Below are 15420 nucleotides of genomic sequence, written 5' to 3'. Positions count from 1 at the left end.
CTTTGAGTTATTTATTTAAAATATACAAAAAAAAACACCCTAGGTATATAAAATTTTCCACTGTCACTGTGGATCTTTCAACAAACCTTCAGCAGCCTACAGCATTACAGGGAATGAGGTGACAGGTTCCATCTGTCAACACTCTCTGATATTCACGTCACTTTTAGTGATAGATCCCCCCCACCTCCTCTTGTGGGGGAAGAAGACTACTTCTAAGAATGACAAAACGCAAGGTTTGAAATGTGATAGGCCACTTTATAACATGGCTTCATGACTGACTGTAACTAGTACTTTTATGTCACTTTCTGACATACTTTAAAAATACAATTGTTGGAAATGCTAATAATTCAGTTCAGTTGAGAGCGTTTCCTTCTTTTCAAAGAAGTACTACAAACACTTGATTCACACACACACACACACACACACACACACAATACATTATAAAGGGGTTATCTTGGAAGAAGAATCAGATTTGCTTTAAACGACTTCTTTGTTATTACTTATGAAGAAGACAGGTAACATTTAATTAACTCCGAGTACATTAGGGAACACAAAGAGTAAGTCAATTTAAAAATATTCAAAAGTAAAGGAGACTAGTTATTGGCCTTTTTTAATGCATTTATTCTGAAGTTCTTTAACAAACTACTTGTGTATTGATTTAAGTTTAAAAAACATACATTTATAAATGTATAGAACACTGTCCATTAATTGCCCTGTGTTAGGTTCTAATATTTGCATTCTTGTCTTTGAGGTGAGAGCACAGCTTTATTTTGCACCCAATAATCTGTATCTCCTTAATTACCCACCACCTTTTTAACATTCCACTTTTCTTTTATGTGGCAAACGTTCTGACTCATCTTTTCCCACCGGATGCTTACATAAAAGTCAGGAAAGGGAGCATAAAGACAAGGAAACACGTGACAAAGATTTAGTCAGATGTATGTACCATGTGCATAATGGTTTGTGATCAGTTATGGGTCTTATATAAAAAGTTGATTCTTCAACTTTTTAAAAATAAAGTGTTAAAACAGCTTGGGAATGAGTACATCGAGTACCTCTATCTTCCCACAATATCTTCTCAGAATAGAGGTTATAGCTAGCCCTCTATACCCTATTGGCCATGCTTTGAATCTTGTGACTCTAGTGCTGTGGTCACAACACACTAGACCAAGTATTTCTCCTAGAAATTAAAGGCATTCCATGATACTTTGGTGTCCTTTGTAGAGAAATCAGTCCATTAATACTATTATCTATTGGGTAGTGTATCAGCATTTGTTCAGCTGGAAGTAATAAAAATTCGCTAAAAGTGGCTTGAACCACAAGGAAATGAACCATTACTTAAGTAGCTACCCAAGTAGCACAGCCACTCAAGAACAGCACTGAAGATATAACTATATCACTACCTCTAAGATGGCTGTCACAGTTTCAGGCATTATGTGATCTCAAGACAGCATGGGGTATGAAATGGAAGGGAATAGGAGCAAAAGTGTTTTCTCATGACACTCCATTATTAGGAAACAAAACCTTTCCCAGGAGCTCTCTAATAGGCAACCCCTAATTTCTCACTCATTCTGTTTCACTGGCATTCAGACAAGCGTAACTGAACTAAAGCAATCATGAATAATCACCAGAACTGACCACTGGTGTCTAAACAAAATAGAGCTTCTGTTAGTAAGAAATATGAGATGGCTATTAAGCAGACAACCAAAAATGTCATCATCTGCCACAGATGGTCATTATGCAATCAAATCTTTAATAGAGAGTTTAAACACAAGGCTAAATAGATAACACAGTGAAAGGAAAAACATAGTTAAGAAGTGCTGAAAGTAGAAATCATAACAGGCAAGGGAGGAAAGAGTCATGAGTGTGGAAGCTTACTAGACCAAAAAGCAACAGTTGTCTGATTCAAAGGCAACAACAAAATTACTGGCTTACTATATCTACTGTCTGGGTCATTAGAGTTGCTTACGGGTCACTGGAGATACTTTTATGTTCTGAATGGTGATAAATGATTTTCTAGGGATCTTTGATATCCTGCCCTTTTGATACAGTGTTGGCATTCTCTCTTCCTGACTTCTCTGTGTTCTCTTAACATAAACACCACCACCTGAGTGACATGAGAAACACGAGAATACCTACCCCTCTTGAAAACTAAAAGCGCTGATATAAAGAAGAGATATTATTGAGACTACAATTCTTATACATATCATCCAGTGAATATTTACTGACTCCTCATTGCATGGCTGATAGTATCCTTAGTTCTTGGGATAAAGGGTAAACAAGACAAAGTCTTTCCTATCATAGGATTTCATTCTACTTTAAGAGAGACAGTATTAAATACTACATATAAATTAGTATAATATTTTTGTAGGTATAATGTCAAAGATGACAATGATAATGAATATTGTCACATACTAAGAAAGATGCTAAGCACTTTTTTTGTTATTATTACATTTAGTTATTGTTTTAATGTAGACACCCTGTGTTCCATTTTATAGATGGGAGGCAGTGATAAAATCTATAAAAAATAATAAGGATAGGGGATTCTCAGTGAGTGCTGAATAATCATTGATGCATAATTGTGTAAAAGAGAAAACAAAAACACAAAAGGATGAGAGAAAATCTGAAGGGATATGTATTGGACAGAGAGATGAGCAAGACAAAAGTCTATACACCTGCAATTAGTTTGGTGTTTTGAAGAATAGTTAGGAGGTCACACTGGATAAAGTCCAGTGAGCAAGAACAACAATGCAAGAGAATAGGCCCCACAGTTATGTAGTGAGAGATTATGTAAAGCTTCTTAGGCCATAATAAGAGGTTTAATTTTATTCTGAGAGCAATGGGAAGTTATAAATCGGTTTAAAACAGGGGATGATGTGATTAAACTTTTTAAAAGATCATTCTGGCTGCTGTGTGAAAAATAGAGTCTAAGGAAACCAACTTGGAAGCAGAACAACCAGTTAGTTATTATGGTAGTGCTGGCAATAGATGATGGTATGAAATAAGGCAGTAACCAAAAAAAAAAAAGTGAATGGAAATAATTAAATTCAGGAAATATTTGAAGACAGTTTCTGAAGTATTTGTTGATAGATTAAATATAGGATAGAAAAGAAAGGAAGCAAGGATAATGTTTAGCTTTGGGCATGAAAAATTGGTGACTAGTGGTCCTGTTTACTAATCTGAGAATACTGGGGAGAACCAGTTTCACTTGTTTTGGTTTGTTTTAGTGGAAGGCAGTGGTGCACAGAATAACTATAACTGAGAATTCCTTTTGAGATGTCTATTCAGTGTCTAAGTAAAAAGTAGCAAATGGAGATTTTCTTTTCTTTATAGAGTCAGTAAGATCATTATTAGATCTGTTTTTCTCAGTAGTAATGATATTACTCATTTTTATTCATTTATTCATTCACTCATTCAAGAAAAAATGTGCAAATTATTTACTCCCTCAATAATGGTTTCAGATATTTTTAGCCCTCTCCTCCCAACTGAGCTTTATTTCACCAACCATCTATAGAATGTATTCATTAAGATAATTTACTAAAAATGTACCAAGCTGGACTTTGTCCTAATTTGGACCCTTTCTTCTGTTTGTCTAATGGCCCTGTTGAACTTTATTCAAGCCCTGTAATGCTAGAAAATAGGAGATATTAAGAAATTATCCCACATTTTATGCTCTAGGAAATTGCTTACTGCACAGACTACCTCTCCGCATATGACTTAGATGAAACTCAAAGAGGCCACCATTGTTTATCTATGATAAAGCCAGACACAGACCCTCCAAATCTCCATTTATTTCTTCATAAATGATTAGCTTAACCACTTGATCCCCAATGATTAATCAGAACAAAGTGCTTATTAATAAAATATTAAGATTCTTTCCCAAGTCCCTGGTTTTGGTCCATCTTCATCCTGAGCCAATATACAATCACTTCTTAAAGGCCTCTTCCAAGAATAGACTCTGTGCAAGGTAAAATATTCTCTGACCTACTATCCAATCATGCCATTTTTTCATCCCATTTTCCCACACTCAGTTCATCCAACCTTGTTCAGTCACCTCTATAAAAGAAAACCTGTTTTAGAAACAGACCCACAAATAGAACAAACTGTTGGTTGCCAGAGGGAAGGGGGTTGGAGGGATAGGCAAAATGGGTGATAGGGAGTGGGAGGTATAGGCTTCCAGTTATGGAATAAGTCACAGGGATGAACTGTACAACAAAGGGAATACAGTCAATGGTATTGTAATAACAATGGATGGTGACAGATGGTAGCTACACTTGTAGTAAGCATACCATAACATTTAGAGATGCTGAATCACTATGCTGTATACCTGAAACTAATGTAACATTGTGTGTCAACTATACTTCAATTAAAAAGATCAAATCAAATCAAAATCATTACTGAAAAAGGAAAACCTGTTTTCTTCCCAAGCCTTCAGATACTTGCAGAGCTTATTTCAGTGCTCCCTAATGCAATGGTTCTCCCCCAGCCACCCATTTCATCAGTCCCTTCCTCCTCAAATAAATAATGCTTTTGAACATCCCCCCTTTACTAAGTCAGGATTTGCTTCCTGGATACCAGATACTCTGACTTCAGTCTAACAGATTTAGAGAAATCTTTGATTTATTGTATCAACTGTAATTTCTATATATTAACCAAATTCTATCTCACTCTGTTTCTCCAGAATGTGTTTACCTTCACCCTTCTACTCTCCACAAGGATTAGGTAATGTTGCCACAACACAAAGAGCCATAGAACAGGGAACCAGCCACTATGACTAATAAGTATAACCATTTTACCCATTGCTCAACATTGCCAGATGATTTTCCTTAAATGATTTTCCCTAAATCTCATCTTGTGATCTACATGTCTGAATACAAAATATTCAGGAAAGAACAACAACAATTTTCTAGCCTAACAAAAAATCCAGAGAAGAAAAAGCAGGTGGTATCAGCTAACCTAAGCTGGAATCTGGAAAATAGGTAAAGATAGAAAAGAACTCAGATATAAGTTAAAACATCATTTAAATGGATGGTCACTGAATCTATACTGAATAAAAATAATGGATGAAAAAAATGGAGGATTCGAGAGTATGAAATTCCAGTTGAAGAAGTAACATTAAGAAAATATTTTTGAGGATTTCCTGGAGAGATATAAACCAAGACCATAGGAAGCTCTAGAACTCCCTTCCTTCTACGGACACATCAAACATGCAGCTACACACCAGGCAATTACCTCTTAAAGAAATCCAGAAACTTAATGAATGACTTCTCCACAGTGAGCATCAATATGGGTAGGAGAGGCTGAGATACATTCTCACTGTAAACTCCAACCCTGGCCCCTGGTTTTATGGCTGCCACCCAAGGGGTGGGTCCCCAGACTGCCTGGTTCTGATAGTTAAGAGGGCTTTCATTCATGAGTTCCAAATGACTGTGGCAAACTCAGGATTTCTTAACTGGTTATCTCTTCAGGGCTCAGCTAAGAGGGAACAGACAATAATATCTATCTCCCAGCCTCATCCTGAAAGAGGACCATCTGCATACTTTAAATGTTATTGCCTAAGGGTCAGGCTTCTAATTTAGCTGAATCTATGGTCCAGCTCTGATCTCTCAGGCAATAAAGAAACCAAGGGTCATCTCCCCAACCATCTCCCTGTATCACACTACAAGGCACCAGTATCTCCCTGAAAGGAGCTTGTAACAAGTCTGTGCCACAACTTTTTCAGTTGCTACCAAGAGATGGGTTTCCAGATCAGCTGACTCTCTGAAAGACAATGGGGGCTTCATTCACAAGTTCCCCAGGATTGTAGAAGCAAAGAAGCACTTCCTAACTGGCACAGGTGAACCTCACCCCTTCCCCAGCTGTACAGCTATACAGCCGCCTAGGGCAGAAGTGGCAACAGCGCCCATCTCCCAGTTTCTCCATGGAATGGACTTATTTTCTCAGCTGCTGCCTAAGGCTCTGACTTCTAATTAGTCTGCATTGAGCTGAATGCAATGTTCCCCTTTGGGACACTCAAGATCTTAGCATATCCTCAGTTACTGTGAGTCAGTAAGAACAAAGAATATGGTTTGGACGTTACAAAAATTGAGAGATAACCCCAGGCTCAGACAAAGTTGATTGATGAGGTTCATTTATTACAGAAGATCACTCTGTCAAGATTGAGAAAGGGGCTATTTTATTTATTTTTGACAAAGGAACCAAAAATATACAATGGGGAAAGGAGGATCTTTTCAATAAGCAGTGTTGGGAAAACTGGACTGCCATATACAAAAGAATAAAACTGAAACCCTTTCTTACACTATACACAAAGATCAACTCAAAATGGATTAAAGATTTTAATGTAAGACCCAAAACCTTAAAAATCCTAGAAGAAAATATAGGGGATAAGCTCTTTGACATTGATCTTGGCAGTGATTTTTTGGATTTGACATCAAAGGCAAAGATACTAAAAACAAAAACAAACAAGTGGGACTACATCAAACGAAAAAGTTTCTATACAGCAAAGGAAACCGTTCAGAAAATTAAAAGGCAACCTACCGAGTGGGAGAAAATATTTGCAAACCACATATCTGATAAGGGGTTAATATCCAAAATATACAAAGAACTCATATAACTCAATAGCAAAAAGGGACCCAATTGAAAATGGGCACAGGACATGAATGGATGCTTTTCCAAAGAAGACCTACAAGTGGCCCATAGGTACATGAAAAGGTACCCAATATCATTAGTCATCATGGAAATGCAAATCAAAACCACCATGAAATATCACATCACACCTCTTAGGATGATTTTAACAGAAAGACAAGAGATAAAAATGCTGATGAGAATATGGAAAAATGAAAAAAAGGAACCCATGTACATTGTATGCAAATGGTATAGCCACTATGGAAATAGTACTGAGGTTTCTCAAAAATTATCAACATAACTACCATATAGCCAGCAGTCACATTTCTGGGTATGTATCAAAGAAAACAAAATTATTATCTCAAATAAATAGCTGAACTTCATTGAAGCATCATTCACAAAAGCCAGAATATGCAAACAGCCTAAATGTTTGTTAACAGATGAAAGGATTAAGAAAATGTGGTGTATGTATGTATATGTGTGTGTATACATGTGTGTGTTTATATATATATATACATATATATACATATACATATATGTATATATGTATTGCATTTATGTGTGTGTGTGCGTGTGTGTGTGTGTGTGTGTGTGTGTGTATGCAAATCCAACGTTAGGAAGGAAATACTATCAATTGTGACAACATGGATAAACCTAGAAGATTCACAAAAACCCTAGCATTATGTATGCTAACTGAAATAAGCAAGACAGAAAGAGACAAATAATGTATGGTACCACTTACATGTGGACTCTAAAAGAAAAAAAAAGTCAGACTCATAGAAACGAAGAGTAGAAAAGTAGTTGCCAAGGGCTGGGGAGTGGGGGTAAGGAAAACAGAGGTGAGTAAAAAGGTACAAACTTTCAGCTATAAAATAAATAAGGTCTGAAGATCTTATTATAATATTGTTACTGCAGTTTATAACACTGCTTTGTGTACTCGAAATTTACTGAGAGTTAGAACTTAAATGTTCTCATCAACAAGTAAAAAGGGTAATTATATGAGGTGAAGGATATGTTAACTGGATGGGGGAAATCCTTTCACAAAGTGTGCACACATCAAATCATACATATGTACATACATGCATACTGTACACTTTAAATGTCTTACAATTTTGTCAATTATATCTCAATAAAGCTGAAAAGAAAGTAAATTATTTTGATAATCTAGGTTAACAGACATTAAGGCGCCAATTAAATTTTTATAATCCATAAGGATATGAGAATTGATAAGGCAGCAGAGTTGAGAGCTTTTTCACAAGTTCACACTTGGTCAAGTGTATAAAGCAAAGATCGGAAATGATTTTATATTTCAAGCTTTTGTGACTAAGCCCAGAGACACAAGGTGGTGCAATTTACTAAATGGATATGTACAAAAAGGGACAAGCTTTGGATAATTGATAATGTGTTCAGTTTTAAATATACTTCATTTAAAGTGCCTGTGGGATACTTAGTCTAAAAGGAAATTTCATATATGGTTGTGAAGTTCAGAGAAGTAGTTAAGGTTGGAAATTTAGGTATATTATTTATCAGCATATATAAGGTTATAGAAGTTAGTTTAAGATTCTGAGAGTAGATAAGAAAGATGAAAGATTAGATTGAAAAGTTCTGGTGTGGTATCTTACCAGAACTGATCATTAATCTCCCTCGTTATCCTGATTATTGTTGAAGTCAGTTAAATTAATTCCAAGTCAGCAAGTATATTATGCAGCTACTCTGTGCCAGGTATCTGGTTTTCAAGTTTTCCAGGTTTTCAGGATATAATAGTAACAAATATAGATTCACTGTTTTTCCTTTAAGAGACTATAGAAATCTTTGAGAACAGATCTTTATATCCATGATTGATGGTTTCCTAACATCTAGAATATTATTATTCCAACTCCTATACTGGGCGTTTAATTATTTCCACGACTTGAATGAATCCTTATTTACCTCTAGTAGGTACATATACCTCTTGTTTGCTCACAGCAGTTTGACTCTTCTTCTGGAAACAGCACATGTTTTACTTAAAATCTCTCCTCAGCCCTCAATCCAGGTGTTTACCTGGTGAGGGGAGGGAGGAAGTGACCCCACGTGTAGTTCAGAGTGGGCTTGTGACTGAAAGCTGAACCACTGGAGCCTTTTATATCAGAGACCATAAGACAGACAGAAACAACTGGCCCTAATCATACCACCCGGAGCTAAAGGGACTTCTGGAGAAGCATGGTAATCCTTGGAAAAGATCATTTCCCTTTCATAAGTGTTGCTGCTAGGAGTTAGACTGTAGGCTGAAGCTGCTGGAAGCTAAATATACAATATAAAGAAAAGAATCTGCCTAAGAATAAAGCACAGAAGAAATCAGCATCAACATAGATTACTGTGGTCCCAAAGTATTTTCTGACTGAATCCAATTCTACCTGAAACCAATTTTGTTTTGTAGATATTCCTAAGTAGGCTGGGATAAGGATTTTGTTGCTTGTAAGCAAAATCTTCTACCCTATTTGTAGCATAGATATATAAATTCAGGTTATGAAATTAGATGTAGTATTTAACTTCTCTTGTTATTAAATGAATGAAGTTAAGTAAGTTGCTTAACCTTTCTATGCCAAAGTGTCCTTATCTGTAAAACAGGGATGATAAAAGTGCCAACATCCTGAGGCACTTGGGTGGCTCAGTCGGTGGCTCAGCCAACTTTGGCTCAGGTCATGATCTCGCAGTTTGTGGGTTTGAGCCCCACATCGGGCTCTGTGCTTCATATTCTGTGTCTCCCTCTCTCTCTGCCCCTCCCCCACTGATGTGCCCATGGTCTGTTTCTCTCTCAAAAAAAAAAAAAAAGAATCAACATTAAAAAAAAATTTTTTAAAGTGCCAACATCCTAAGGTTGATATGGGGACTAAACGAGAAAATGGGCTTTGTTATCAATAGTTGACACAAAAGCAAAACAAAGTATGACAGATGATGATGATGACGATGATGATGATTGCCATTCACATTTTAACCTGTAGCTCAAATGGAACAACTCAGTTTCTGTGAGTTATTTTGTACATGGCTGTCTCAATGCCCTGATTATGCTTAACCTAGCATCATTATTTCAAGTAACAAATATTTATTACACTTTATTTTGTTAAGCATACACAGATGAAAATATGTGATTCTTGCTTTTGACATGCTCAAACCAAGTTGCAATGCAGAATAAAATATAATTAATAGTATTTATAAAAGTGTATGTGTGCATGTGAACATACAAATGTGAAGACAACAGAGAAATGAAATAACAGAGTACAGAAGTGAAACAGAAGGAAAACATGGACTAAGCACTGAAGGAAGAGAATTGGGTGGATAGTGAGGTTTGTTTGGATTTGGCCTGAAATAATTATGCCATAAATAGTCACTACACATATATTTGTAACAATTATGCAGACAAAAAGCTATTGCTATGTTATAAAAAAAGAAGAAAGGTGACTGTGAGGAATCTATGATAATGCAGAAATGCCAAGTCTCCCAACTGTTGCTCTGTAGAACCTCTCTAATTCTCATCAGCCTGTGATTGTACATAATGAGCTCCATATTATAAAATGTTGAATTTTTATCTTCTATGCATCCTTGTAGTATAGATTGTTCTATTAGTCAAAGGTCCTAAGGACACACATGCAATGGAAGAGTAGGAAGGGTTCATATATTTTGCTGACAGAAGCTGTGTCTGTCTAGCCCCTATCCAGAGACTATCTGGAGTTTTCTAGACTTGAAGTTGTTGGTTTCTGTCCCTGAAATATTCTCCCTCAGATATCTAATATGCTCACTCACTCTCATAAAATATCTTCTTCTGAGAAATATCTATCTTCATATTATCAAAAGTGCCCTACCTACCAATGCCTGACCCTTTATTCCATTTTATTCTAGAATTGTTATAATAATCTCTTCATTTATTTATTTTGTGTCTCCTAATGTGTAAGATAATTTGGAACAGAGACTATGTTTCTCTTTTCACAACTTTAACACCAGGGCTCAAATGCCATATTCACCCTAAACACTCGGGACATATGTGTGAAACACAACAGGTGCTAATAAAATATTTACTAAATTAGTGATTAAAAGTAAATTAAATAAAATTTATTTTGAATTTTTTAAATCTTGAGACAATTATGGATTTACATGATGCTAAAGAAAATATAAAAATTTTAGACAAAACACTATTAATTAAATTGCTTATTTATTTATTTTCCCATCATGGAAAATAGCATTTCTATAATCAGCTATTATCTGCTCCCTTCAAAACTACTCTGAAAACACTGCTCTACCAGTCAAGTTGAATATATTGCTCTATTTTTTTATGTCACATTCCACACTCTTCATATGATTCATCAACCATATCAATTTAACAAAATTACAGGAAAGAAATCACATGCCAAATCACAAAAAGAAAGAGAAAAAAATTTCTGCAATTCTTGTATTTTTGCATGAGGATATTTTACAAAGCTATAAAGAAAAGTATGAATATTATAAACCTATAAAGTCACTCCATTTTCAGATTTTTCATTATATGACTACTATATATACTTTATGATAATTTAAGACACAGAAAATGAAACAGAAATTATAGTAAAAAAAACTCTATAAACATAAATCCTAAGATGAAATTTGTTTAAAGTAAAACTTTACTACCTAATAATTCAAATTGCTGTCTAGGATCATGTGTTTGTTTTATTCATCAAATATTCATTCAGCACATAAATATCGAGCACTAAAAATGTGCCAGGAACTATTGTTATAGGGGTTGTATGGTTCAGACAACAAAATAAAGATCTTATTTTCATGAATCTTAACTTGTAACTGGATAATATAGACTCATACACAACATATATATAGATGCATGCACACTCAGCCAAATCAATAAAATATGTACTCTAATGGTGCTGAGTCTGTGGAGGAAAATAAGTCAGGGAAGACAGAAGAGAATGGCCAAACAGTGAGGAGAACGGGCAGCTGTAATTTTAAACAGTTAAACAGAATGGTTAGATAAAGTCTTTTTTGAGGTGACATTTGTTTAAAGACCTGAAGGAAGGAATCAATGAACCACACTCAGTCTGTGGGAAAAGCAGGCCAGGCAATAGAGACTCTGAAGCAGTTATGTGCCTACCTCATTTGAAAGAGCACAGCGAGATGGGGATAGGGAAGATGGTGCTTTGGTTAGAAAGGAAACAGGAGATGAATAATTTAGGACTCTGCAGGCCAATGTGAGGCCTTTGGCCTTTATCCTGAATCTGATAGAAGGGATTTGAGTATTCTGAGCCGAGGAGTGTCATGCCCTTATTTTCGCTTCTCTGGATCACTCTAGCTGCCAATAAGGACACAAGAGACCAGTCAGAAGTTTTAAGCTGTAAACTATACTCAAACCATCATCAATTTGTCAGAGTGGAGAAATGGAAAAACAAAAACCAACAAAACGAAAAACCCTCCTTATTACTGTATGTATGGAGAACAGTGAATAATACCTCAGAAAACTTTCAGTGACTATTAAACAGCCGAAAAAAATTTTCCCTGGAAGAAAGCTCCAGGCTGCCCCTTTCATCATTGTCCTTTTTAACTATATAAAACTTTACACATGTTCTCCTTAACTGTGTGTAAAACATGCATATTTCTTTCTCTCCATTGTATTCACCTTTTTGTTTAAGGGAGCGCCAGTGTTAAGCTTCAGCTATTCTCTTTTCATCTTTTAAAGCTTTGTGCATTATGCATAATCCATACTTTGTATCATACATCAAAACAATTAATGTACAGTACAGACTTTATAGAGTTGAACATAAAGAACTTTATCTCCACTTGATGTACAATATATGCAAAATTTCCATATGAATTAATAGAAGTCATACGTGGGTTTTGGGAAAGATCATTTTCAAGAGCTTTTAGAAGATTTATCAGAATATGTGTATAGCTCAGTTTTTCTATATGTCTATTGACTTTATTGTTTAATTGGTTTATAACAGTGCTTAAAATTGACCTGATTAGAAAACTCTTATTATTTCAATGTAAAAGAGTATCTTCAGATACAGTATCTGTACAACTAATTGCTTAATGTCTTGCTTTTATATAAACGACTTACCTCCATTCTTGTGATTTTTTCCCCACTAATCTCCCAGTTAGTGGTCATAGCCTCAACTATTTGCACTCTTTAATACTGTTCAACTTCAATGCCCTCCTTCTAATGCCAGCCCATTTGGATGGCCATCTACATACAAGGAAACTTAGTAGATACTGCAAGAGACTTAAAAAAAAGATAGAGAATACTTATCCTAACAGAACTTGCAATCGTTTTATTATTATTATTATTATTATTATTATTATTATTTTGCTTATTTTTTTAAGTAGGCTTTACTACGAGCACAGAGCCCAACACTGGGCTTGAACACACGTCACTGAGATCAAGACCTGAGCTGAGATCAATAGTTGGAGGCTTAACTGACCGAGCCACTCAAACATCGCTGCAATAAGTCCTTTTAGTTCAAATCTGGGTATAGTAACTGTTATATTCAAAGTATTGACTTAGAAATTTTCTAGAACAGAGAATCATGGAACTGGGACTGAAGAAAGAATGAGTTCAATAATTGGATAGGATGTGCTCAGTCATTCCCTACCCTAAAGATAACCTACCCTACCTATACTTTGTTTGAAAGTTTTTTTTTTTTTTTTAACAATCACAAGCACCATTGCATTTGTAATTCTGAAAACAACTTTGAGTAAGCCAATTTTTCTTACTTATTTAACACACTTTTGTTGTGCTTATTACATGCCAGGTACTATTCTAAGAGTTTTTCATGCCTCCACTCATTAAATAGTTGTAACAATTTTCTGAGACAGATACTATCCTGACCCCATTTTACTGATGAGTATTTTCTACACTTGCCCCCCTACAGCACATTCTCCACACGGCAAAGCAAGCCACTCAGGGTATATGCCTCCCCCCACTGTAAACTCTCCAGCAGCTTCCCAAACCAACTAAAATAAAATCCAAATTCCTTAGTATGGCCTATAAAATATTACGTAATCTGGTCCCTGCCTGATAGTCCGTACATTTCACACTGGCTTTCTTTCTGTACCTGGGGGTTTCCGCATTTATTATCTCCTCTTCCTGTAATGTTGTTCTTACCTTGCTGTCCCGGCTACGGCAGCAGTCCCAGAGGTCCTTTGGGGATGAGGCTGCAAGGACTTGGGATTGACCGGCTTGATCTGCGAGCGCCAGCGCAGAGGTGAAGTGTCCTGGCACCCGCAGTCTGACTTTGACGGCTGCTGGGCCTTCCTGTTCCCAGGTGTGATGCTGATAGAGGCCTTCGTGACCCAGGAGAAAGAATCCGAGATGGTGCAGCTGATGGACCTGATGGGCCACGAGCCCTGGAAGCTCTGAAGTCTGGATGGAGGAAGCAGGACTCCTTGCCCAAAGTTAATTTTCGGAAACAAGCTAAAGACGGCTTCAGGGGCCTCCTCAGCTTCAACCGCGCGGGGTGGCAGGGCTCCTGGAGGACTTCCTGCCCTGTGGAGCAGTGGAACCCGGACTACTGCCCTAAGCGGGATTCGGCCCATGCTCCCGACATGAACGACGTCTGTCTTGCGTGGGGAGCTGCTGCTGAGTCTCAACTTCCTGCCCAGATGGGGCTGCCCATGTCCGCGGAGACACCCACAACCTGCTGCTCCGCCTAGCTGCGTCTGGTGTCCCCCAGGCCTGGGTGGAAGGTCGGCCCCCTTACCCTGCCGCTCTTTGCCTGGGCGTTCCCCGAGCCTCTCGCACCAGTGGGAGTGTGCCTTCCACCTGACACACGGAGGTCCGCGCACGCGCGCCACCTTCCGGGAGCTGCTGTGAGCCACCTCCCTGGGGACAGGAGCTGGCTCTGGGCCTGTCCACGGATGCTGGCTACAGAGTTGACCATTCACCCTGATTGAAGGAGAAAAGCCCAGTGCCAGAATCTCTTTCCTGACGCCTTTCTGTTTGTGTGAGTGTGTGTGTGTTTCCCAGTTTATTTTTATTTTGAGAGAGACAGCGCAGTAGGGGGAGGGCAGAGAGAGCGCTATAATCCCAAGCAGGCTTCGTGCTGTCCGCCAGGAGGCCTGGGGCTTCAACTCAGGAACCCTGAGATCATGACCTGAGCAGAAATCTCCAGCTGGTCGCTTACCACTGGGCCAACCAGGCGCACCTGCGCTCATTACGTTTTAACAGAGATCTTAACCTGTTTCTTCTGTGGTGTGAGCGCTGCTTGAGAGCTGATTTTGATGGGGATGTGCCTCACATCAGTATCTTTTGACCTCCTGCATGCCAGCTTGTTTGGATTATTTAATTTGCCATAGTTTGAGGGCAGTGGGAAAATTTGAGTTTAAAAATGCAGATACCACTTAAAAACAACAACAGGAGATCTCAATAAAAGGTCTAATCTGCAGAGAAATCCTTTGTTTACATAATCCAAGTACACTTCTCCAACTGTTAGATCCTTTTTTATTTCATTCTCCTACATAAATTAATGTCCTTAACAAACGAATGGACTATTTCTCACCCCAATGCTTGTTTCCCTAATTCTAGTTTGTCTCTCCTACTGTAGTGTTTTTAACTTATTGAGGGCACAGACCTTATTCCATAAAGTCTCATGTGGCTATGAGAGTATGTAGAAGAGTAGGATCTTGGTAAGTAGCTGCTGACTGACTGAGTGGACATATAAAGTAACTTTTTAAAGCTTTTATAACTTTTCACACCTCACAGTTCATAAACTTAATTTCAACAAATTTACTTGATTTTAAACCATTGTTATGAGTTAACATGCTCAATGTTTAATAGTGCTA

The 15420-nt window shown here is 37.3% G+C and overlaps 1 protein-coding gene across 1 annotated transcript in view; it reads right to left on the bottom strand.

Annotated features, from left to right (window-relative positions):
• LOC123379084 overlaps window positions 1–14793 on the bottom strand; it is a 204637-nt gene extending 189844 nt beyond the window's left edge. The window contains exon 1 of the mRNA XM_045033607.1: window positions 13745–14793. Coding sequence (XP_044889542.1) covers window positions 13745–14793 — 1049 coding nt within the window. The remainder of the gene's footprint in view (window positions 1–13744) is intronic.
• Window positions 14794–15420: the final 627 nt, after the last annotated feature.

The sequence above is a fragment of the Felis catus genome, chromosome C1 (assembly GCF_018350175.1).
Source record: "Felis catus isolate Fca126 chromosome C1, F.catus_Fca126_mat1.0, whole genome shotgun sequence".
Lineage (NCBI taxonomy): Eukaryota > Metazoa > Chordata > Mammalia > Carnivora > Felidae > Felis > Felis catus.
This window is presented reverse-complemented; position numbering and strand designations above follow the sequence as displayed.